The sequence below is a fragment of the Lutjanus erythropterus genome, chromosome 2 (assembly GCF_056507025.1).
Source record: "Lutjanus erythropterus isolate fLutEry1 chromosome 2, fLutEry1.hap2, whole genome shotgun sequence".
NCBI classification, from domain to species: domain Eukaryota; kingdom Metazoa; phylum Chordata; class Actinopteri; order Lutjaniformes; family Lutjanidae; genus Lutjanus; species Lutjanus erythropterus.
In genome coordinates, this window is record NC_139318.1 from 5983102 (window position 1) to 6009019 (window position 25918).

A 25918-nucleotide genomic window follows, 5' to 3' on the forward strand; every position below is an offset into this window, starting at 1 on the left:
CAAAAAAAAAAAAGTCATCCTTGCAGCACTTTATGAGCTACAGGCCAAACCAGACCCAGAAAGACTGAAGCAGCCAAAGTGTATTGAAGTAAGCAAGGGATTGTTTTCTTGCTTATGAATGTAACTTTTAATTTGTAAGAGAAAGACTGTGTTATTTCCTCTTTCAACAGTTACATAGTCTGACTCTGACTGAATACAAATAGACCTTTTTCACAGCAGCCATTTTGACATGAAATAGTAGGGTAAACACAGGTGTTATCAATGACACTTATTAAGGTTTCAGGATGCTGCTATTGTGAAAAGACTCTGCTACACTAAATGGAAAAGGACCTTAATCAGTATTATTGTTAACACCTGTGTTTACCCTGCTATTTCATATCAATATGGCTGCTGTGAAGTAGGTCTATAGGTTTCCTCTTACATTTAAGCGTAGCCAGTGCTTGATTGATTGTTACAAATGAGCTAACACTGTGCACAACATCAGTCTTACCTTGATGGCCAGTGTGATGTCGGCGTAGGCACAAAAGCCCCCTCCCCTGTCGCTGGAGCAGTGGTGGAAACCTCCTCCTGGGAAACAGAAAATCCACCAGCTCAGTGTATGTGCCATTAGCGGAGCCGAGCAGGTCACTGCACATTTTAGAAGTCTATTATTCTAAACGACCATAACTGCCGATTTAAAATAGGCTGTTATTGAGTTTATTGTGGCTTATAAAAATGGCTGCCGTTCCCCTGTGGTACAACAATGGGTATATTGACACCAGAATGGGGCTGTTCAATTGCTCCTAGAATGCCTGAAGAGGAGCAAGGTACAAGGATGGAGAGAAAGACTAAGAAGAGCCTTTTTTAAAAAAAAAAAATGGGATGATATTCATTCAGGTTAAGAGTTATAGTCCCCTCTGCCCTGCTATGCTCATGTTAATTAAACTATAGTGTAGAGTAGAATATTAATAAAGGCCAGTAAGGCGGTGGGTGAAATATGATCATCATTTATTGCCTGGCTTCCAAAAACAGTCTTTTATAAAGCCTCTACGTCCTCGTAGTGTTGAGACACACAATATGCAGATGTCAGAAGCATTTGAATAGCCTTTATATCTTTATTAAAATCCTGTTTATTGATGCAGAACAATCTTTTCCCCTGATTCATCAACAGAGGGTGTGAAGTAGCTGAGTAAGCAGCAGGTACAAAGTAAAAGTCTGATGCGGCTTTTTTTTGTTCCCTGCTTGGCACAAAGCGGGAGGAATAAAGGATGACCCTGGCCTCTCAGCCAAAGACCTCCCACTCAAACACCCAGGCCACTGATGGCAGCGAGTCAGCAAAGAATAACATTTTACTATTAGTATGATTTTTCAAATAGTGTACTCCCAGAGGTGGGACCAAGTCATTGTTTTGCAAGTCACAAGTGACTCTCAAGTCTTTGCACTCAGGTCCCAAGTCAAGTCCCCATTCAGGACAAGCAAGACCCAAGTCAAGTTACAAGTCCTAAGCTAAAATAAGTCAAATAATATACAACAAATGTGATACCATTTTAACAACAGAGCCTTGTGTCATGTTCTTTGTGCAACTTCAAATGTCTAATGAAGCTGGAAGTTGTTGCATCTCTTCTGTAATTTTTGACCAGAACATTTTGCATACTGCAATTTGTTTGATTCTTTGTTGACCCTCATGTAGTTTCTGTATGCTGACAAAATAATCTTTAGTATCTTTTTTTTTTCACACCTGCAGCATAACATTAGTTCTTCACGATTTTCTCCTGCAACTTGATTGGATGCTGTCGGATTGGTTGAAAGAATTGACTTCCTGGGAATGAGCAGCATTAATGTTAGCTGATTCAAGAAATGAAAGGAAATTAATTGATTCATGGCTTACTTTTTAAATTAAGGCTGGGCCGATGGATAATGCCTTCATTCATCACAGATGGCTGACAGTCATTGACCACTGAGTACTATACCAGTGTAACATTGTGATGTAAAAGCCCCCTATATTTGAGGTAGTTCACCCCCTCAGTGGCTGTAAGGCAAGAGTTTTCTTCTGTTTTTGACATGTGGGAGAAAAAAAAAATATATAAACATAATGTTGCTGCTGGTCATTGTGTCGTCCCCAAATCCAGTTTATTATTTTCTTATTAAAACTGCCTATTTAGGCATAAAATAACATCTAACAGCACCCTGCCTCTGCAGAATTGAACAAATGTACAACTAACTTAAAGTGTTACCTCGGTGCCTAATAGGGATGACAATTTTTGTATTTGTCCAGTATTCAGTGAGGCTGCTGCAGCTGGCAGCCACAAGCTAGGCTGGAATTTAAGCCTAACGGGCCACCGACCCTTCACTAAGCCCCACCCTTCTTAGTTACTGTTACTACATCTGCCAAGCTTTCCCTACCTGCACTCCACAGTTAACAGTGATAACGGTGGCAGATAATCGAAACTGGGGGTAACCATTGAACACAAGGTCTTCCATTCCACTCATTTCTAGCTGATGACGGTGGATTTTTCCAGCTTAAATTATGATTCTCGCTGGCAGATTTCGTAAGTGTAGCTAGCTAAAGTCTTTTAATACTAAAAGACTAGGGCTAAAGTTAGCTTACATCCCAGCAAACACTGGTCAAGTGGTGAAATACGCAGGCATATGTGTATGACAGATGACAGAAATACAGTGGGAAAAGGAAGCACATGGACTTGATTAGTAACGTGGACCTTGAGACGGTCACCCAGCCAGACCAGCTGGACCACAATTGCCTCAGGAAAAGAGCCAGGATAAGAGCTGAGCTGACCCGCCTTAGACCTAAGAGAACAAGCCAGAAGGACATGCATCATCGTCAGCCCTCATCCTCCTCCTAAAACCCCACACATAACCAGTCTTGATGTAACCCATGTTACTGCAGCTAGTAAGTTAGTATTAGTTAGCTGGACATGCTAATGCTCACAGCAAATAACCACAGTTGGAGGTTGTTGGAGCAGTGGAAATGAGTCAGAATGTTTCTGGTAAGTTTTATTTTGTTCCTGTTTGAATGTTTTATGATAATACAATTACTGTTTAGGTATATGGCGTCTGGTGGCTTTGGCGAGAGCAATAAAAGGCTGGTTCTGGTTAAACAAATCATATCTTACGCTTAAAAAATGGTTTATCTCTACAGGGTTTCCTCCCATAATGCTGTCAGGCACCATAACATCCTAAGCCTGTCAGCGGCCAAACAAGCAATAACGGATGTACTTTGACAGTGTACAATCGCTCATAAGAATTACAATTCAGCCCGTTTTGCCGGCTGCAGCAGTGGTGCTCAATACTGGACCAATTATAAAAGTTGCTGTTCCCATTAGTCACTAAGACACAAAAACAGGGGAATGTAGGGTCTAGGCTGAAAAATACCTTTTAAGTTACCCTTTAATAAATAGCAAAAAACCTCCTCTAAGAAATGAAATGTAATGCTGTCTGGATGACACATTAAATTAACCTAATAGGGAAACATTTATATTGAATGTGTCATCATATTTATATTCAGACAGTGTAAAGTGTTCATACTGAGAGAGTCTGCAGAACAAATAAAACTTGTATTTCAGTTGTTTTCCCACAATAGCCACTCCTGGCTGAAGTACTGACTACTTGGTTGAGGGCAGGTTAGAGAAAGACTATTTCACTGAAGACAATGTTGATTTAAAGCATGGGACGGGATGTGTTGACTTTGTCAGTATTTAAACAAAACCACTCTCTTTCCCAAAGTTTAACATGTCTAAGTAGCTTAAACCTAACCATAACCAGGATGGAGGATGTGAACCTCTGTCTCCAGATCAAACTTCTGCCCTTTTGGACTGAATAGTAGTGGGTCTTCACCTTCAGAAAGCCTCTTTTAATGGGAAACCACCATTATCAAAGCCACATATCCATCTCTTTAAAGCCACCAGGCTCCTTTAGCAAAAACAGCATCTCACACCTTGTCCTACATGAATGCAATGCGCTGCGTTTTGAGTCAAACTTTTGTCGGAAGCCTTGTTTCTATTTATTCCTGTTGCTTGTGTCAGGCACACTGCAAAATGGTTCAATCATGAAGTTAAAATGAGAAATTAGATATCTCCTCAAAACCAATAAAGTCCAGTAATAAATAAATAAAGTGGCAGCTGGCTGGAGGGAGATCACCAGGGAGAAGGCTTATCAAAGTAATTGACCAATTTCCAGTAGGAGACATCAAAATATTACAATATAAAATGCATTTTATATTTAAAAAGTACTAACAAGGAAGCAAGTACTCAACCACTGTTTACTTGAGTGATTACTTCTCCAGTTTGATCTCAAAGCAGAGCTGATAGGAGCCACAATGTTCATAATGTGAACATCTGCCAGCCACTGTTCAAAAATTACCCTTCATCATTATACTCATTATTTTGTGTCTGAAATCTACCCACTTTCATGTTTTACCAGCATTTGGCTGGTGGTTGTTCATAATTTCCCACCCTATTTTCCTCCAAATGAGGAAATAAAAACGATAAAATATTCACTTTTCACATGAAAATAATAAGCCATTTTTCAAGCAATTGAAGCAGCACCAATCAGGTGTTTTGATGAGTGTGATGCAGACAGACAGCCTTCATGTGGACTGACACCTGCGTAATACTCTCAACATGATGATCATAAAGTCAGTCTGACATTTGATTGCGTGCTCAGTTATAGTTGAGTAATGTATGCAAACTTGCCACCATAGGAACAGCGGCTAAATGACCTGAAACAAACTACAATAACCGCACATGGATTCAGATGCAATTGGGTCCACAAGCAGCACGATATGTTTGTCAACTGCATATTCAGTGTGAACAGAGAACATGTGACATGACATGATATGATGGTCAGACACCTACACGATGCCTTAATTGGTTTGTGTACTACTTTGATTTCAGTAAATCAGAACAGAATAACACAAACAAACTAACCAATCGATGCAGCTGTGGACCAGCAACTCCCGTGTCCTGTCAGGTAAAATTACTGTTTTCTTCAAATACGTCTGGTGGCTTTTGGAGAGAGAAAATTCATTTTGATCTTTTTAGTTGGCTAAAATATGTTTTTGCTGTTGATCCGGTCCACCAGAAGGTGTAGGGAGCTAAGAAGTGGGGGCATGTTGACCTCCATCTACTGTAGGAAAATACACATACAACCTCATACAACCCCACTTCAAAAAATCCTAACTATCCCTTTAAAGGTAAAAAAAAAACAATTAAACATGATCTATTTAGCTTGAGGCATGTGTATCAATTTAAAAAGAAAACACTGTCCCATCAGTATTATGTTCATTGTTTTGGTGATGTTGTCATGACAACAAAAATACAATAGTTACATGAGCAAGGCTTGATTTTCACTATAGTAAAAGTGATCACTGATTTGTTTATAGTCTTTCCTCCTCCACAGGTAACCATTCTCTCTTTAACTCATGTAAATACTCTGTTGCAATGCGATGATTCAAAGATGTAGTCAGAAATGCAGAGATGGTATTTGATCCATCTTTGGAACTTGAAATGGTTCCATACATACACAGTTTCTCTGGAGACAAATCATAAGTAAACAAACATCATCAGATACAGACCTGTAGACACAGCACCTGTTTATCAGAATCAGACAACAAGATTGAATCTGCCACCAAAAAGGGAGGAGACAAATCACCAAGAGGAGGTGATTGGGCACCTACAAGTTAGCCAAGCTGCTGCTGGACTGTGAGATTCAGATGGAGGCACTTGCTTCAGAGGTGGAGGAGTTGGAGGCTCAGCTCCAAAGTGCCAAGAAACACAGCGCTGACCGGGAAGAAAAGGTCAAAGAGCTCGCTCAAAAGCTGAAGAACAAAAATAAAAAAATATGGTCTCTCTGTAAACAGCTGGAGGAGATGGACCAGGCTCTGCATGGTACCAGTGGACAGCGTGATGCACTTCAAGAAGAAGTTAAGCACCTAAAAGACCTGCTGGATCGAGAGGTAGCTGCAAACTGCCATAACGAATGTATGAAGAACCTGTTAATGTGCCAATCGAGCAAGGTGAAGGAACAGCTGGCTTTTCAACTACAACGGGTATGCCAAATCTTATATTCATGCAACATGTATGAAGTTGCGCTTAAGTTTGAACAAGTAAAAACTGACAGCCTTCAAAAAGAACTGGAACAGGAGAAGAGATGTCTTGCAGAGAAGGTGAGAGCTGCTGTCCACCACCTACAACAGCACATGGAGGAAGAGATCGACTATCTGCTGAAAAAGGCCTTAGAGAGGAAGACGTCACACACGGCGATGGCCAAAGAGTTGGAGGATCTCGGATCACAAGTCAATCAGTTTTTAGCGAACTTCGCACTCAGAGCCAACGTCAAGGCCGAGGACAAGGACAGTCAGGACCTCCGACAGGAAACTGCCGAGGTGAAGGTGGAGTTGCTGGAGCCGGTCCCTGATTCACAGGTCCTTGAGCTTCAGACAGAGGTCGCTGTCCAAGCAGAAGAACTCCCAACAACAAAGGAAACAAAGAATCGGGAGGAGTCTGACTCCAACAACAGCTAAGAAGCATCAATAAGTCGAATGATTAATAAATGCATTTGAAAAATAAAACTTCTGCATATCTGCGAGTTTTATTTCTGTGGTTCTACAGCCAGCACGTGTATCATTTAATGCCACTGTTTTATGGGTTAAAAAAAACAAAAACAAACATAAAATGTGAAAATTTAGGTGTATGTTTCTAAAATACATATAAATACATATATTGTCAGTTGAAAATTATATGTAAGGCAAAACGACAATAAGAGGTTGAGTTAAAGAACATTTGCTCAAATACCTTAAAAAATACTTGTCCTTACTGATATTTAACAACTACAATTTCTCTACAGTTTGAAAATCATTTAGGTCACTGTATAGCTGTTGTGGTTTTGTTTTACAGTTTATACATGGCTTTTAAATAAACAAATGTCTTCATATCCTGTCTCATTTAGCTCACAAACAGTCAACCTTCTTGTGTAGATGGGACTGATGACTGATGACACTTTTTAATGCTCGTCTTTCGGCCAAATATCTGTTGAGTTGGACAGCTGTGTGCCTGGAACTATTTACAGCACATTATAAGCCAATAGACTTTTTCACAGAAGCCATTTTGACATGAAATAGTAGGATAAACACAGGTGTTATCAGTGATGCTAATTAAAATGAGATTAATTAAATAAAAATTAAATAAATTATTTTGTCAGGTCAAAACCCAAAGATTTTCAGTTCAGTATAAGAATAAACAAAGAAAAGTGGAAAATCTCCACATTTGACAGGCTGAAGACAACATTTATGACCATTTTGCATTGATTCTTGTTACTTTATTATTGTGAGATAAACCCCGACAGGTTTGCATCAGGGTCCTGCATCATCCAGGGTTTATTTCGCAATAATAACTAGGGATGTTCCTGGTGAATAATTTCCCCATCGATTAAATGAAAATTTTAATTTAGAAATTTCAATTTTAAAATTGATAATGTTAAACTTCATCTGAAAAAATACTGCCTGTGGTCAGAGTCATCTGAAGCCTTTAATCACATTCTACATCAGCCAGATCATGCTTTAAATGCCGCTGAAATGTGCAACACCTTGGACTGTGCAACACGTACATTGTGCATCATCCTTCAAAACGAGACAACAACTCACTAAATGCTTCACCTTTTCAGACCAAACAAGATCACAGTGACGTTCATTCAGAAGTGATGTTAGCTGCCAGCCTGACACACAGTGTGGCTAACGTTAGCAGTGCTAGCAGCAGCCTGTTCTGTTTGCAGGTTAATGTCCATGTCTGTGCTGAATGTGGTTACACATTGCTCCTGTCGAGTGGTTATTTACCAGTTCATTCTGGCGCAGCCCACATTCAACCTTATTTTCATTTTCTCCATCAAAATACTGACAAACTGTGCTGTTTACAAGCTGTCATCTGTCCAACTTTGCTGATAACAACATCTGGGCTATCGGGGCATATGTGCTGAGCGAGCAGGGCTGCTGTCTGACAGAGCTGCAGCGCTGGCCAGAGGCAGGCACCTGCATAAAGGCTAAAACAGCACGTAACATGACACGAGTAGTGCCGTCATGTCGTCGTTGAGCTCCTGAGTTTGCTGCTTCATCATAGAAGCTTTCACATAACAAAACAATGGGGGACTTTCACGTGGAAGAATTTATAGGAAGTCAAACATCCAGTGTTGACTAAAGCCAACCATGTATGAGCTAAAAGACACACCTCGGACGCGCTGAGATATGTATCCCTGCCGCAAGACAAAATGCACAAGTGTATGGAAAAGAGGCTCTGGTCTCTCCATTGTTCTACACACATGAGAGACAAAGACAAGGCAAGGAAGTTGAGCTGCCAAGCGAGCAGAGGGAGAGAAGAGCTGCAGGCAGAGAGTGGAGTTGGAGAACAGAAGGAACAGCTGAAAGTACAGTGACAAGCAAGAAACACACAAGTAAATAGCATCTGTAGTTGGGCCAACATTATATTGAAGCACTGAACAGCTGTTTTTAGGGGTAAAAGGTTTTTTTTTTTGTTTTTCCAGGCACGGTGACGCTGGGAATAGGACAGTGGTAAGAAGTCTCACGAGGTCTGGGGTTTGTCCATAGAAAATAATAGGGGAGGTTTTGATGCATGGCATCCAGTGGTTGTGGGTTTTAGCTTTAACAGCTTAGAGGCAGCAGTTAACTTGCATTGTACATGAATAACATATTCATTAACAGTCATTCATATTTCTGGTGCCCACTAGCAAGGGTGGCGATGTTTAATAGTATAGTTGACTAATCGCGCACATCCCTAATAACAACCTGCCAATTGTAGATTATCCTACCTATTATATGGTTACTTACCAAAAAGAAAAAACAAACAGTTTGACAGAAAAATAAAAATTTGAAAATGATTTTATTGTTCGTCCAGAGTCTATATCAGAACTGTGTCTGTTTTTCATAGCAACAGTCTGCTACACATAGCAAAGGTCTGCTATACAGACATAAAACCTTAGAATGCTATAACTGACCAATCAGAATCGAGTATTGAAAAAAAAAAGTGTAATACATTCTGTTATATGTGGAATTTGAAACAGTTCCATTTGCTCTATATATACACACAGTTTCTCTGGAGACAAATCGTAAGTAAACAAACATCATCAGATACAGACCTGTTAGACAGCACCTGTTCATCAGAGTGACACAACAAGATTGAATCCACCTTCAAAAAGGGAGAAGACAAATCACCACCCTGACAAGAGGAGGCATTTTGGCATCTGTAAGTTAACCCAGCTGAGACTCAGATGGAGGCACTTGCTTCACAAGTGGAGGAGCTGAAGGCTCAGCTCCAAAGTGTCAGGAAACACACCGCTGACCAGGAAGAAAAGGTCAAAGAGCTCGCTCAAAAGCTGAAGAACAAAGACAGAAAAATATGGTCCCTCCATAAGCAGGTGAAGGAGATGGACGTGGGTCTGCAGAGTGCCAGGGGAGAGCGTGATGCACTTCAACGAGAAGTTAGGAACCTGGCTGTCAGGGTGGCTCAAGAGGCAACCATGACAGGCCAAAACACTGCTACGACAAATATGCTTAATCTCCAGCTGGACAAGGACAAGAAACAGCTGGCTGAGAATGCACATTTTCAAAACGCTCAAGTTTCATACCTCATATATGAAATTGCGCTTAAGTTTCAACAAGGGAAAAATTACACTCTTAAGAAAAAATTGGAGCAGGAGAAGAGATCTAACGAAGCGAAGGTGAAGGCTGTGACTGAGCATCTGCGACAGCACATGAAGAAAAAGATCCGTGACTATCAGAAAAGGGATTCAGAGTTGGAGATGTCACTGATGATGATGACGAAAAAGTTGGAGCATATCAGATCACAAGCCAAACGGTCGACTTCGGCCTACCTCACACTCACAGCTAACGTCAAGGCCGAGGACAAGGACGGTCAGGACCTCCAACGGGAAACTGCCGAGCTGAAGGTGGAGGTGATGGAGCAGGAGAAGGAGCCGGTCCCTGATTCACAGGTCCTTGAGCCTCAGGCGGAGGTTGCTGTCCAAGCAGAAGAACTCCCAACAACAACAAAGAGGCCTACAAGGTGGAGAAGATTCTGCTGTTTTGTGGGACTGAAAAAGAAAAAGAAGAATCGGGAGGAGTCTGACTCCAACACAGACTAGGACGCTTCAGTTAGCCTAAACGATAATAATAATAAATGCATTTAAAACGATACAACTTCTGCTTATAGAGTTTCATTTCAGTGGTCCTACAGCCAACATTGAATGGTCTGCATTTAAGTCATCTACATTTGTCAGCAAGTTAAATTCTTTCAGACTTTTCAGTTCCAATGTTAAATTAATTTTAAGGATTAAATGTGAAAATATAGGCGTACTCTTGTGAATAAACATATATTGTCAGTTCAAAATTACAATGCAAAATGACAATAACTGGTTGAGTTAAAGAACATTGATTTAAACACTTGAGCGGAAAAAAAAACTTGCCTTTAATGATATTAATCACTATAATTGTCTCACAGCCAGAGTCTACAATGAGGCTACATCAAGGTAGAACTTTCATGCCGAAAGTCCTTTGTGAAAAATAATTAAATAAAACATTTTTTAGTTGCAATTTTTTATGTTTGACATAACCATAAAATATTATATATTATATATATTATAATTAATGAAATAAAGCCATGTGATCTACATTAAAAATGTTATCCTTCATTTATCTGACCTACTTTGACAGGTGCTATATTTGGTAGCCTGTCACATCAATACTGGAACATATCTCATCACTGGTACCATTAATCTCGTGTGTCGATCGAGGTTGTGATTAAAGGGTTTGGGTGGACTGCGGATGCTTTTCAGATTTGTGGCATTCTTAAGTTTGGTAATGGGTGACATAGACCAATGTCACATTATTGTTGTGTTTTGTAGTTCATATATATAATTTTAGAAGTACATAGATTTTAAATAAACAGACAAACTTCATCCTGTCTTGTTTATCCTACAAACACTCCGTTGTCATAATCTCATCGATTTTCTTGTCTAGATTGGACTGATGGTTGCCTCACTTATTACAGGTTCAATTTATTTTATATATTTTTATATTTAATATTGGTACAGTTGGACAGTTATTTATCCATGATGTTTCCTGCACATTATTTAGCCAATATCCTTTCTCATATTTATATTCTGAATAGAGAAATGTGCAGAGGACCATGCGATGCAAATTGCCAGTTCAAGTAGACAGATGCAACGACATGAATGAGACTCTGAAATACTGGAGATAAAATGTTGAATGCAGGCCTTGGAGAAATGGTTAAATTAGGTAGAAAGTAAACCCACAGACACCAGAGTGTTTGCACTGCAGGTTAGCTAAGTAGCTAACTCCTCCATGTCATACAGACAGACACTACATGATGGTCACTAGGGGACTAAGTTTGCCAACACAAATCAGAAAAACAATCTGTAACAGGATGACAAAGGGATTTAAATTCAGCTGTTGTTGATTTCACCAAAGATTAAATGTACAGGCATTTTGGTCTTGGAGTGAAATGTAGATCATATTCACAGAATTCAGCAGATAGTAGAGAGTATATTTAATATCTGCTGAAACAGAATTTAGACTTTTTACCTTTTAAAGCCTTTTTATTAGTTAATGTCATTTTAAACATTTTATGACTTTTTAAGGACCCATGGACACCCTGTGCAGTTAAAAAGTCAATGGAAATCTGAAACACAAATTTAAAGGGCCAACATTTTCTTTAAAAAAGAAAGATGATTTTAAAAGCACATTTTTATACCTATGTTATCAGTGGGTGTTTTTAGTTTTAGATTTTTAAGACTTTTAACTCATTTTTTAATTGTTTGAAGTTGTGAATTCTTGTCTGGGAAAAGGGTGTTTTCTAACACAAAGCAAGTTTAGAAATTCACAAAATTGATACAGATTAATATTTAATATATATAAATAAATAAAATATAAATAAAATTTTGCCAAAAAATTTGGAATTAGAGTGTTGGTGTTAATAATTTTGAATTATTTATTTTTTTGGTGGGATATGATTTGCTGAAATTTAATGAAATAAGAATGGATGGTGTCTATAAATTATTGTATATACTGTTTTATTCTATTCTATTGTATATACTTTAAGTTCTATATCAAGAGGGACTACAACTTATATTTCATTGTGCAACCCTGTGTTGTATAATGACCAATAAACTACCATGATGACATCTTGATCCTGTGTCAGAGATGAGGCTGGACACTGACAGTAACAGGTAGGTCACTCTCACATATCGGGATTTAAATGTCCACCAGCTGCAGCAGGATTGGTCTGTTTATGGGTTATGTGTATCTGTACTAGAAACTCACTTACCTACATTTATAGCCCATCCTCTTTCAACAGCCAGTTTTCCTGCCTGTGGAAGACAAAATATTTAATTTCAATTTTTAATGTCAGCATAGATGTATGCATAAGACCCTTTCAACAATCAACAAGTAGCACACCATAAACCGATTCATGTTCACTGAAAAAACACAAATAAAAACATGAAGTTCTTCATGGAATTAGAAATATATCTCAAGGCAGTGCATTCAGATCTGTGGTTACTGCAGCTGCTGTTAGTTTTTCCAATTTGACCTCTGGCCATGGAGGGCACACTCAAAGCTGTTCAATAATTTACATACAGACAAAAAGAAACATTAAGTAATTCCTCACGGAGGTCTCTGGATGTTTCTGTTGGATTAAAAGAAAATGTAATTACAGATTTCAGCACGGAGGCATATTTACATTTTTCCTCGCAGCCCTTTGGCGATTTGACCTTTAGCCTGTAAACCCCTCCGCCCCACCCTGCTGAGATCACAGCAGTGGTGTACAATTAAAGTTAGAGGTTTTAGCTTGTAGCCTGCAGTGTAGATCACTGTGGATAGTCAAATAAATGCTAAAAGAAGTAGTTGAACATTTTGGGAAATATGTTCATTTGCTGACTTTGAAAGAGTGAGATGAGATGATTGATACCATCATCATGTCTGAAGTACTGAGAGTTTATCCAGCTGGTCTGGTTCTGTCCACAGTGCGTTCACATTTGGACTGATGTATGTTTAAAATCATTATTATGATAGCTTTCCAGTGGTGAATGATATCTTACTTAAGTTCATCCCTGATGGATGACAGTCATCAACCACTGAGCCCTCTACCATCATAACTGTGTGATTTAAAAGTCTTCTGTATTTCAGGTCCCCTCAGTGTTGCCGTGAGGCAGGAGTCATTGGCAAAGTTCCACTTTGGATGTGTTTTGGACATGGACCTTATGTCTCCATATTCTGTTAATTGAATTCTTATGAAACCTGCCCAGTTAGGTGAACCCAAGACCCTCAGTTATATTGGTAGCAGCGGCATTTCTCTTCAGACCTGGCACGCGGCATCTTTCAACTACCCAGCCTGAGCGCACCGCTGTGGGCCACGCCAGGAGGAGAAGAGGTGAGCGGCTAAGGCCACGCTAAAGCTTGGAATTAAGGCTGCTCCTGGCTTATGTCCAGTCAGGAAAATGAAAGGACAAAGTAGGACACTGGTTTGCCAAACAACAGGAGACCGCAAACTGCTGTGACCACATCTTATACAGCTTCGTGGTCTGTTGCAGAGGGTCGCACTCCGAGTTGACAGGATGCAACACACAAGACTCTGGCACAGGTCTCCCTGTTTTTACATCTATGATGCTTATGTATGCTTATGAATAGATGTCAACCATATTATCATCACCATATTGCATTTCCTGGGTGTACATGTGTATGTATATATTATTTTGTGTTATATTTTTACCTTATTCCATTCTGAATTTAATTAATTATCCTTATATGTATTATTTTGTGTGTATTATGAAGGAACTACAACTCTAATTTCATTGCACAGTTCTGTGTTGTATAATGTTATTAAATGAATCCTTGAATCCTTCAGGAAACAGTTCCATCCTGTAATCCTCCATCAAATCCAAAATTGTGTTTTGTACGTTGCTGCTCTTGTATCGGTCAACCAACAAACAGATACATTTTGTAAATACAGCAAGACGGCATTAGAACTGTTGGTACAGTGGGATATTTTCCACGTCGGACAGAGCCAAGATCTTCTCATTTCACTCTCTAAAAAGGAGTAAACAAGTTTATTTCCCCCAAAAGCTAAACTATTCATTTAAATGCAAATGTAAATGTTAGCATGTATGTGTGGTTATGATAATAGACAATCTGACTGTTCCTCAGAGAATTCTGTTACAGCGCCATTGTCTGATTTAAATCTACTCCTAACAACATATTTCATGAGAGAAGAGACACAGGCCGTGTTTGTCTCGCATGTTGATCAACCTAATCCTGGTGTGCATGGCTGCGCATGAGGAAGGGGTTATTTAGGGCCGGTCGCTCCACTGGCTCATTCTCCTAAGAAACCACTGAGGGCTTATCTAGTACACTTCACAAATAAAGGACATTCTTGGAGTATAGTTACTGTCCAAAAACCTCAAACCGCTAGATAGTTCTGGAGGATATATAGCCAAAATATAATCTGATAAATCGCAAAATAAATAACTGAGACACGCGAGCTATATTCAAGGAAATCCCAAGGAGGATCCAAACTGTATGCCTTTTGTTTTCATTACTGGGAATTGTGTTACATGCAGCTGCTTCTTTCAAACGCAGGTCAAGATTTGTCTTTCGAATGAAAAAGCGTGTTTCTCTGCCAGGTATTCCTGGACGCCTGAGGGTAAGAGATACGAGCTGAGGAGATTTTGTGTAAATGCCAATACGGCTCTGCAATAGATGAGTAATAACACACATTAGCATGTATGCACACACCCTGGACACGGCTTTAACACTCCACTTTGTCTGCAGAAAACAAGCATGAGAGTGCCAGGCATATTTTACTATAGCCCTCTAATTGCCTCTGCATGACTCCATCAACCGTCAGACCCAGAATGCATCTCTTTGCAGGAAGAGACCTTTGGCATGATACTGGATCTGATTCATTTGTAATTGTATCAACTGTATGCACTGGAAACCACACAAAGTGCCTCTGCATAATAATGATCAGCTCACTGTATGCACGTCTAAGTCTGAAGACTTTAGTTTCCTGTTTATTCCATTTGCATAACAAGACTACTGGCTCAGAGCATCTCCTCGTGCTCCACTGAAAACAACGTAAGCTGCATGAAGAGGACAAGATTAATCAAGAATTTTAGCGGGAGGAAACTCACAAACTATTCCTCAACAAACACTCAGCCCAGATCATTCGAGACATTACATGGAAGAGAGGCACTGATCGTGGAAATGAAGACAACATAATCACATCCACATTTCTATAGGAAATAAAATGAAGCTATTGTGTTGCGCCTCTTCTATAAATTAAACATTTTAATTGTGAGTGTTTGACAGAATTACAGGGATAAAATCCACTGCAGCAAAGGAGTTTGGAAATGACTGCCTCTCTATAGATACTCAATGCCTGAGAAATCTAAATGCCCATAGTTCATTTTTATTTGCCCCATATCAAATTATTTGATTTATTAGTGGTTTATTAGTCAAATAACAACAAACACTAAAGTTAATTGTCATGTTTAATCAAGGGCTGTAATGTTTATAAAATGTCAGAAACTAGTGAAAAATGTCCATCTGAAGACCAAGGTGATGCCTTTAAATGTCTCATTTCGTCTAACATATTAGATATTCTGAGTAAAATGATAATAAACTAAAACAATAAATGAAGAAAATCTGGAAATCTCCATATTTGAGAGACCAAAACCAGTATTTTCTGTCAATTTTGCATGAAAAATTATATTAACAATTAATTGAGTATCAAAAAAGTTTCATTCATTTTCTGTAACCACTTATTCCGTAAGGGTCGCAGGCTGCTGGAGCCTATCCCAGCTGACATTGGGTGAGAGGCGGGGTTCACCATGGACAAGTCGCCAGTTCATCGCAGGGCCGACACATAGACAGACAACCACTCACACTCACATTCACATCTACGGGCAATTTAGAGTCACCAATTAACCTAGTATGCATGTCTTTGGACTGTGGGAGGAAGCCGGAGAACCCGGAGAGAACCCACACAGAACATGCAAACTGCACAGAAAGGCCCTGCCCCAGCAAGCCGGGGGATCGAACTCAGGACCTTCTCGCTGTGAGGCAGCAGTACTAACCACTCCACCACCATAAAAAAAGTTTAACTGTTAAATTCTTTTTCCCAGTTTTCCCAGTTGTGCTAGTGAGTTGCTGGATTTACTTGCCCGACATGATATTTTACATGCCCCAGGCAACCCTTATTGAGCCCTGCAATGATTACTTATCTGCAACCTGCTGGACGCTGAGCAGTCATGTATCAGCCACAAGTGCAATGTTATATGGTGTGGGCCTCTTTGTTTTTATGTACATTCACTTTCTGTCATTGACAGAACTCTTTTAATAATGATGGAAAAATCTGAAGGCTGTTGGTCATTTTGACAGGAGGATCTATCATAATGTACTGTAATCACCTAGAGAGATCTTTCACCAAATAACCAGACTCACTACTTGGACATCATATATTTCAGAAGAAGAGGAAAGTCTGAATAAAATCCACGAAGGGAATAAATTTTAGTTTACGTTTACAAGCTGTAGGAACATTCTAATCCAGAGATCTGGAAAAGAGTGAAGAGGAAGTCACACCTGCCTGCCCCACACACCACACCTAACTGTCTGCGCAACACGTAAAAGGCATGTTGTCTCACCACTGCAAGATCAATCTGGTCGCTTTTCATGACTCAACAAGATCTCTGCATTACCATTTATGAAAACCCAATTAACACCTGCCCCATTTGTCAAAATGTGATTCTTGTCAGACCAGCCGTCTCACATTCATCATCCTGCTGATTTGCTTGAGGATCAGATATTACCGAGTCTCCACAGGAGTAAACTTATCCTCTAGACAAGTCTGCTATGATTAATATTTGGTTTAACATGGTTTTTAGTTTTAAAAATCTGGCCTCACACCTCATCCACCACCTCTGCTTGTGCTACATCGCCTTGGTCATCATTAGAGATGATCAGAATAGTAAGTTTAGTTTGCATCTCATACTTATTTATGTTATTTGTTAGTTACTGTACTGACAAGTCTGCTCTGTGTTGGAGGTTTCAGGTTTCTTTGCCTGCACTTGCATATTAGACAGCATTTGGTTTTGAATTTGTTACGTACAAAATGAAGCTTTCCCAGGGTTCATGTGAATCTCAGATTTTAGGGAAGTGCACAGGCATCTCTCCCTTCAGCAGAGGAAAGTAAAAACACCTCTTTCTTTGCCCAAATACAAGTCAGTATAGTCAAGGTCAGACATAAATGTAAGAAAAGCACATTTTTGAGCAGAGGGGAAGTTGAAATTTTAATCACTAGTGTTTGTGGAGCTTGAATAAAATTACCAGTTTATATTTTTATTTTTCTTTCTAACAGTATTTCTGTAGAAGTTATTTCCCCTCAGCAGGTGCTGCCCCCCATCACAGGTGTTCACTTCACTTGTTCTCCCTCAGGCTGTCCTCTATAAGCAAGAACTAAACATTGATCTGTGAAAAACTTTTTATTTCCCTTAATTCTACAACATTTGCATTAAACATCCAATTAAACTCTTGTTTACTTGTCAACAAAACTTTGCTGCTAATGCCTCATGATCTAACACAAAGCTTGACGGTGATATTTCAGGAAGTTACACTAAACGTATTGTGTACTAAACATCATATCTACTTACATAACACTGACATAATAAATTGGGCCTGTCTCAGAGTTTTTCATGACTGATAAAGCAGTGTACGGTGGGCAACAGCCCGGTAAATGTGCATTTTATGGAGCTCCACACTTCACCACCAGCACAGGAAGCGATCCATGTGCTGGACTGAGCAGATGTGCAGTGGTGCTGCACACCTGGCCAGAGCAAGTCCAACAGGATGAAATTAGGTAAGTGTTTTTTAGTTCTCTAGTCAGACACCAAGAGCAATGTGTCGAATATCTACTAAGCTACTTAACTTTATCTCATTTTCAAAGACCTAATTAATACGTTTGTTCACATTCTAAATGGGACTTTTATAATTCTATAAAATTAATAAAAAGATTTCTGTTGCATAAGAAGTGAAGACACAGATTTCTTTGAAATTATAGCCTTGTGGAATTTCAACAGGAAAGTTATAGAGTATGATAAGACACTGAGTTACAGTTAATCTGTAAATATTCAAGAAATTAAATGCTGTTTTGTGGAAATGCCTTCAAATTCTGCATTTGATGGTAAATTATTACATTTGTGATGTTGGCTGGATCCTGGGGGCTGCATTAGGGCTGCACAATTAATCAAATATTAATCTCAATCACGATATTGGCTTCCCACAATTAAATGAACATGATCGATGTGATATTGACGTTTAAAATGTGTGCTCCACACATAGAAAACTCTGCTGCATATCAAATCAAGCATTTTCTAAACTAGCAGCTGGCCACCCTGCAGCAGCAGCCTGCGCAGTCCAGAGCTGAAGAGTAACATACAACCAAGGGCAGACAGGCAAAAACAAAAACGTCTGCAGTCTAAGAAGAAGAGCTAGACCCTTAAAATAGATCATCATTGATTGTTTGGCAGTATTTTGGATTTAGAGCAAGCACAGCAAAGCAACACAACTAACTTGTTCAACCACAAGAAAAACCAACACAAACTGCAGCACGATGAATGAATGAAGACAGAGAAGAATGTCCAGCATCAACTGAGTGCATCATCATATGAATGTAGCACAACGTTAAAGTGAAAGCAGCTCTGTTGTTTTAATTTTGTGTAAAAAGTTTTGTCAAAATTTGAATTATATGTTGCGTCTTGGAGCTGCACTGTGCATAAGGACCAGTCTTATTATGATGCACAGATTATTCTGTTAGCAGGGATGTAGAGTAAAGTGGAAGTGAAAGCAGTGGTCTGTTTATTGAAAGTCTGGATAGAATCAAAAATGCCTTTTTAACCATTTTAGATCACATCCCCAGTCACATTATGCCATGACATCCACCTGTCAATCAATTTTCAACCTTTAGTCACACAGAACTACAGCTAACCTGCTGATTCTGCTGGACACAGTATGTCTGAGTCACAGTTTTGATCCACATAGATGTTGTCTATCATTCCACATTTAGGTATATTTCTAGTTATAATATTCACCATTTCATCTTATATAATAAATCTGGGTGGTCCTCTCTGTCTCAGAGACAACATAAACACATGTACTTGTTTATTTACAAGGCTGTTGTTGGGAAATAGCCACAATACATTTCTTACTTTGTAATTTTGGTCTTGTGGACTTGTGGATCAAGCTTTCCCTTCAAGTCCCCTGAGTTTTTACTGAACTGGGAATACCTGCCTTTGGGTTCTGTGTAGGGGTGGTTAATCTGTCTGATTTCCCGATCCAATTCGATTACGATTATTGAGGTCCCGATTTGATTACCAACCGATTTTCGATTATTAATGATTCTCGATTCTCGATTAGCGATTTTCCATTTGACAACAGTAACCCAAAATACACCACAAAGTTATTGCACCATTAAAAACAGTCAGTTGCTGAATTACTTAACTCTTATTGAGTAACAACTCAAAGCACTTCCTGTGTAGTGCAAAAAAGAAAAAAGTGGTGGGATTAAGGGTTAAATTATTTTAAAAATGCACTTGTCTTTGATCTTAGTCTGTCTGTAATTATCACCATAGTTATGTAATGTAATAATAATGATAATAGCAGTGATAATGGTAATAATATTAAAAACTTCAAACTTATACAGTGCTGTACTATGTATATACTATATATATATTAGATCATTATACACTGTACAGTATAATACACAACTACGCTCTGTAGTCTGGTTCAATGTCCCGCCTACAGCAGCACATCTGATTGGTTAGAAGTCATGATCAATCAATCAATCAGCAGACACACTGTGTCACAGACGGGGTGAGACAGAGCTGCACCGGTGAGCAGAGAGGAGCTGTGTAGAAGTTAAGACAGCTGATATCACCAAAGTTTCAATGAACATCACAGTTTTATGATCTGTTTCTTTGATGATAGCATAGTTACATCATTGAAAAAAGTTATGGTCTGGATTTCACTCAAGGCGATGTGACGGCTTTTAAATCCGGTCTTCACACAGATGCGCTGCACACAGCAGCATCTGTCCTGTCTTTTCACTGCAACTCTGCATTGAGATTTCAGGTATTATAACTTATACAAAAGTAACAGTGACAGTAAAACTATGATGCTCACATGTGGTCCGCGGATCACATGCATGCCGAACCGTAGAGGGCGATCTGTACGGGACACGGGTCAACTGTGATCCATTGCAGCCCTAGTTGGTTGCTCGTTGCTGGTTGATCCTCGTCCATTTTACACACCTGCTCATACGGCTCACTCACTCTGGCCACTGCACGCACTTGTGAATTGGAACTGGGCGTGCTCACGTGACGTTCAACTTCCGTTGACCATGGGCTAACATTTTTGCAAAATAAAATAATGCAAAAAAGAATCGATTTTTGAAAATTTAATAATCGATTCATACTCGTCCATAACATAATCGCGATTAATTAATAATCGATTTTTTTCAGCACCCCTAGTTCTGTGCCACGACCATCTGGAACCCTTTACAAAACACCCTAAAAATCAATATTCTGGTATCCCTAGGTGAATTCAAATCCATGATCAATAACCAGGCTGCCCTTGCTTGTACCTGTTTTACTTGAACTAGTATTTGTATCTTGTATTTTTATGAACAGTGTGTTCATATGTTGTTTTAATTGGTTTCTTTTATGTTGCATCATGTGTTATTTTCATCTGTGTTTTTATAATGTCTATAATGTTTTATAATCTTTTAAACCACTATTTAAGCTATATCATCATGTTGCTAGCTTTCAATGATTTTTGAGTTAAAGGTTACATACATATATGCTTTTTAGGGCTGCAACTTTTTTAATAGTCAATTAATTGGTTGATCATTTTTCTTGATTAATCGATTAATAGTTGTTTGCCCATAAAATGTCAGAAGAAAAAATAAATATATTTCGTCCTTTTCCTTTATTTTTGTGCTAAAACCATGGGCAAGTAGTTAAACAGTTTCTTTCATATCTGTTTTTATGCTTAAGGGTCTGTACAGGTTGGTTTCCTTTGAAAATTTACAGGATCCTCTATGCTGTTTCTGTGCCTGACTTCCTGACTGCTCGATCTGTTCTGTGTAGACTGACACAATAAACGTTAAAGTTAGACTCATATTTTAAGCTTATGGGACTTGCTACAGCACTGCCGGTGGAATCATAAGCATTGTGTAAAATAGCCACGATCAGTTCAGGTGAATCAAGCTAGATTTATTAGTTAGCCTTCTAGAAGCAGCATGGCATGTGTCTGCCACCTCAAACTGTTGTGCTCGGTTTCCCTGAAATACCGTGGTTACAGCCCACTGTCTAGAATTTATTCACTTAGAGGAAAGCGATATCTGTGACAGCAAATTATGCGCCAGCTGGACTAGCCTACAGCTCCATGTTGCCAAGCCTCACTGATTAATGTTACTGTACAAAAACACAACTTTATGACTCTATTCACAGATCAAACAGGATCATATTTAATGCTTCAACTCTGAGTCAGAGATTCACGTTAGCAAATATCACTCTGCTTTCTGTTTCATGTGGACTTTAAATGTGAAAAAAATATATATATTTTGTCTCTAAAATCAATGAAAAATTGTGACAAATAATCATAATCTCAATATTGATCTGTGATGGACCTGCAGAACTGCTGTTATCTAACAGAGACAGTAGTGGATCACATCATTATTTGATAGAGCTACGTTACAGATCAAACAAACATGAACGCACGTAAAGAGGAAATGAGGCTCTTGGAGACCTACCATTATTGTTCCTCCTGTCTGTGTCCGCAAAGGCCTCAACACCTTCCGCTGCACCAGGAAATTAGGCAGAAACAGGACAGGTGGGATTTCTGTGATTGTTGCCACCACCAGTGACCACTTAAGAGAAAAAAAGCACAATTAGACACAGTATATAGAGACCTTTTTCTCTATTAGTCTATCATTTTATGATGCAAACAAAACCACAGTTGGACTTCTGTTGACTGAAAAGAAAGCCAAACGGGGTTGTAAAAAAAATGCATTATGTTGCTACCAGGGTTTGGATATAAAGGTGTAAAAAGGCTGACTAAAGAAAGATATAATAACACTGCCAGTGGGCTTAGGCTTGAGCCCCGAATCTCACATGAAAACAGGACAGCGCAGAATAATGCAAATTCACAGCAGAGTGCTGAGGTGCCTCTCTGGAGCCCTCGAAGATTTGGCTCTGCATGCAGTAGAGGGGAGAGAGAATAAATAAATAGTCTCTTAACATGATAGAAGTACTGTTATCAGTTTGACTTTTCCTGCAGCACACACTCCTTTATGAGAGATTTACTACTGCATCTTGCTATTTCCATATCACTGACTGTATGAAATGGCCAGAGACAACTCAAGTGCAGCCTCCCAGCTTCACTTCTGGTAAGAGAAACAACAAATATAGATCCTAATCAACTCCTAGGGCCGATAAATTAAACGACCAAAAAGTCTTACTGACTCAAAGGATTCAGAGAGGCACTATCTCCTGAATATGTTTGACATGATTGATTTGAATGAGGACTAATTCCCCTATGGGATAATCCGCTGCATGTTGATGAGAACTCTCAGCTCTCATGTCACCTCCTGCGTTATAACATGGGAAGGGAAATGTCAAATAAAAGGGACGTTAAGCAGAGAAAAATCATACAAAACAACCTGTTTGGTTTGACATTGCTGCATGCTAAAATTAAATGTGAATACGCAGTGACATTTGATTTTGATAACAAATCAAATTAAAATCCTGACGGATGTCTCAGCTTCTAGGTGCAACTGAGCGATAAATATGAAATCCAGAAGAAACACAAGATATGAAGAAATGAAGAACTGTGGAGAACATTCCATGCTGTCATAATGACAGACCCATTTAAAAGGATTGTTTGGATTTTCTGAAGTAGGGTTGTATGAAGTACTTATCGATAGCAGCAAGACGCATTTCAGGCACTTAAAAATATATATATCAGTTTAAGTGTACGCTATATTTAGAACATTTTCACTGCTTTGATTGGCCATGTGAAGAGGCTGAGTTTTTGGCAGCGGCCGTGGGTTTGGTTCCTGCCTGCCGCCCTTCGCTGTGTCTTTTCCCCACTCTCTCCACCATTTCCTGTCTGTCTACAAGCTGTCCTGTCAGATGGAGGCTAAAAGCCCAAAAAGTAATCACAAAAGAATATTTTTACTCCTTTACATTATTGTCAGACAAGTTTTTCCCTTTTATTACACAAACTAACCAATCAAGGCTGACCAGTAACTCCTGTGTCCTGTGGTTTTTGTCAATGGAGTCTGGTTGCTGTGAACAGAGCAATATGTGGCTTATATTAGGGATGCACCGAGACCACTTTTTTTCAGACCAAGTACAAGTACTTACATTTGAGTACTTACCAATACTGAGTACCGATACAAGTACTTAATGCCATTAAAATTCTAAAAGAATTTTTTTTTAATATTTCTAAATGTAACAAATCATTATTACTGTTTCCTGCTACAAGTGTGACCATAGTTACTGTACACATCACATTTTTTGGTTATTTGTAGTAAGTTACTCTACTGATTTTGTGTTCCTTATTAAGCTGTGCAGTTTACTGTGTATATTTCAGTATAATAATTTCACAACATTATTATGGATTTGCAGAATTAAGTTTACTGTTATAAATGGTATTATATATGATCAACATTTCATTATCATTTACAGCATTTTACCTTTTAATTTAACATTTACATGTGTAGTATTTAAGTTTCTTCTTCATGTCCCTCTTGTCTAAGAGCTAATTAGTTCCTACCTGTCATTGTTCATGGGGGGACAGGTATGAGTGTGGTAACTTGTGTGCAACAGTTTTGTTTACCTGCTGTGAACCACGAAGAGTGAAGTTGTGTGTCCTGTGCTGTCAGGCTGTTTTGGTGAAGATGAAGTACACAAAGAGAAGTTGTAGCTGCTTATTATGAAGAAAAGATGGTTACAGACTGGTGGAGACGGTGCTTTTTCTTCGTCTTCAGATTAATTTGCCGAGGCTGGCTGCGGTCTACAGCTGCACTCTGTGCATTTATTTCAGTTTTACATGGACTTTACATGGAATTTTATGGACAGTTTCCAAAGTCACTGCACTCATTAGTGGATGATATTGAGGACAGCAAGTCCCTCGCTGATGATGACAGCGCGTCCAAAAAAAGAGGGTAAGCGTCAGCAAAGACTTGAACTCTGCATCATGGCGGTTCTTTAGATGTTTACTAGTATCGGAGTTGTTTTATGAGTACGAGTACAAGTACATGAATGAATGAATGAATGAATGAATGAATGAATGAATGAATGAATACGAGTACATGAGGACAGTATCGGACCAATACCCGATGCTGGTATCGGTATCAGTGCATCCCTAGCTTATGTTAACAGTTTTCCATCAGAAAAAGCTGTCTGATGATAAGGTAAAGCTGTGAAAATATTAGTTTTTGGTGGCTAAAATACTTTTTACTTTTTCTGCTGACCCCGTCGACAGCAGGACATTGCTCAGCTTCCTACACCAGTACTCCTGCTGCTTCTCCAAACTGGGGGCATGCCAACTGCATTCTACTGACTATGGATAAGTACCTCATACAATCTGACTTCAAAAATTCCAAGGTTGAGGGAAAACAAAGAGACCTTTAATCTGTTGAGGTAGCGTTTGGTGTGAACCACCAGCAGATCCTCTTCAGTAGCCTCGCGGGCTTCTACGATGCTCCCATCAGTGATGAACTGCTCCTCTGAAACAAAAAAACATTGTGATTCGAGTCTTAATTCTTCATACAGGCTTGAGACTAAAAATACGAAAAATTTCACACAATTATTGAAAAGCTTGACAGAAATTCTATAAAATAAACCTTTTGAGCTGTACACTTTTAATGACACTAATGTTTCAAAAAAGTTTGAAAATCTAAATTCTAACTTCAGAGCAGAGAAAGCACTAAACTGTCCAGTCCTACAACAACTGACAGGTTCAGCCAATCTATCTCATGGAGTTGAATACACCAAGACAGTATTCATTCAAACTGTTCAGTGACCAAACTCATTTGCAAGCAGGAACCCAATAGGAGAAGGCCTGGTGCTTGACCATCAGCGTGATCCATGTTATTTTAACTTGTTGCTAATTTTTTGGTATTTGAAAAAAGGTGATAAATAGCAAGAGATTGTAGTGCTGAAATGACAAAGATATATTTAAGGTAATTTAGAAGTCATCCACCAGAGGACACTGACAAGTTTATTTACAGTAAAATGTCCTGCAAAGAACTTGCTCTCAGTTTTTGAATTTAAGGGACATCAAAAGGTTTGACTGTTAAAAATCATAAATGGGCCACCACATCAAACATATCTGATTTTTACTTAAATGTCAATATCATTAATGGTTAGAGTTTGAACAATTAGTCAATTTATATAAAATTAATGCTAGATATTTTGTTCATCAGTTAATCGTCCTAGTCATTTTTCAAGCAAAAATATCAAACCTTTGCTCGTTCCACCTCCTTAAACATTAAGATTTGCTGCTTTTCTTTATGATTCATGACAATAAATGTCTCAATTAAGTCTTGGACTGTTGGCTGGACAAAAGAAACAATCTGAAGATGCCACCTTGGGCTCTTGGAAATTTGAAATTGTGATGAGCACTTTTTTTTTTATAAACTAAACAATTCTTCAATAAAACATGAAAACAATCTGCAGCTGAATCAATAATGAAAACCTTTGTTAGCTGCAGTCCTAGTGTCAGCCTACAACATCTATTAGTCTAACGCTAACACAAACCATATTTGACATGCAAGTAGGC

At 38.9% G+C, this 25918-nt stretch overlaps 1 protein-coding gene across 1 annotated transcript in view; it reads right to left on the reverse strand.

Annotated features, from left to right (window-relative positions):
* hdac11 (histone deacetylase 11) overlaps positions 1–25918 on the reverse strand; it is a 53197-nt gene that overhangs the window by 23221 nt on the left and 4058 nt on the right. The window contains exons 4-7 of the mRNA XM_084743938.1: positions 24763–24863; positions 21882–21998; positions 12345–12387; positions 491–567 (exon numbers count right to left, since the gene is read on the reverse strand). Coding sequence (XP_084600064.1) covers positions 491–567; positions 12345–12387; positions 21882–21998; positions 24763–24863 — 338 coding nt within the window. The remainder of the gene's footprint in view (positions 1–490; positions 568–12344; positions 12388–21881; positions 21999–24762; positions 24864–25918) is intronic.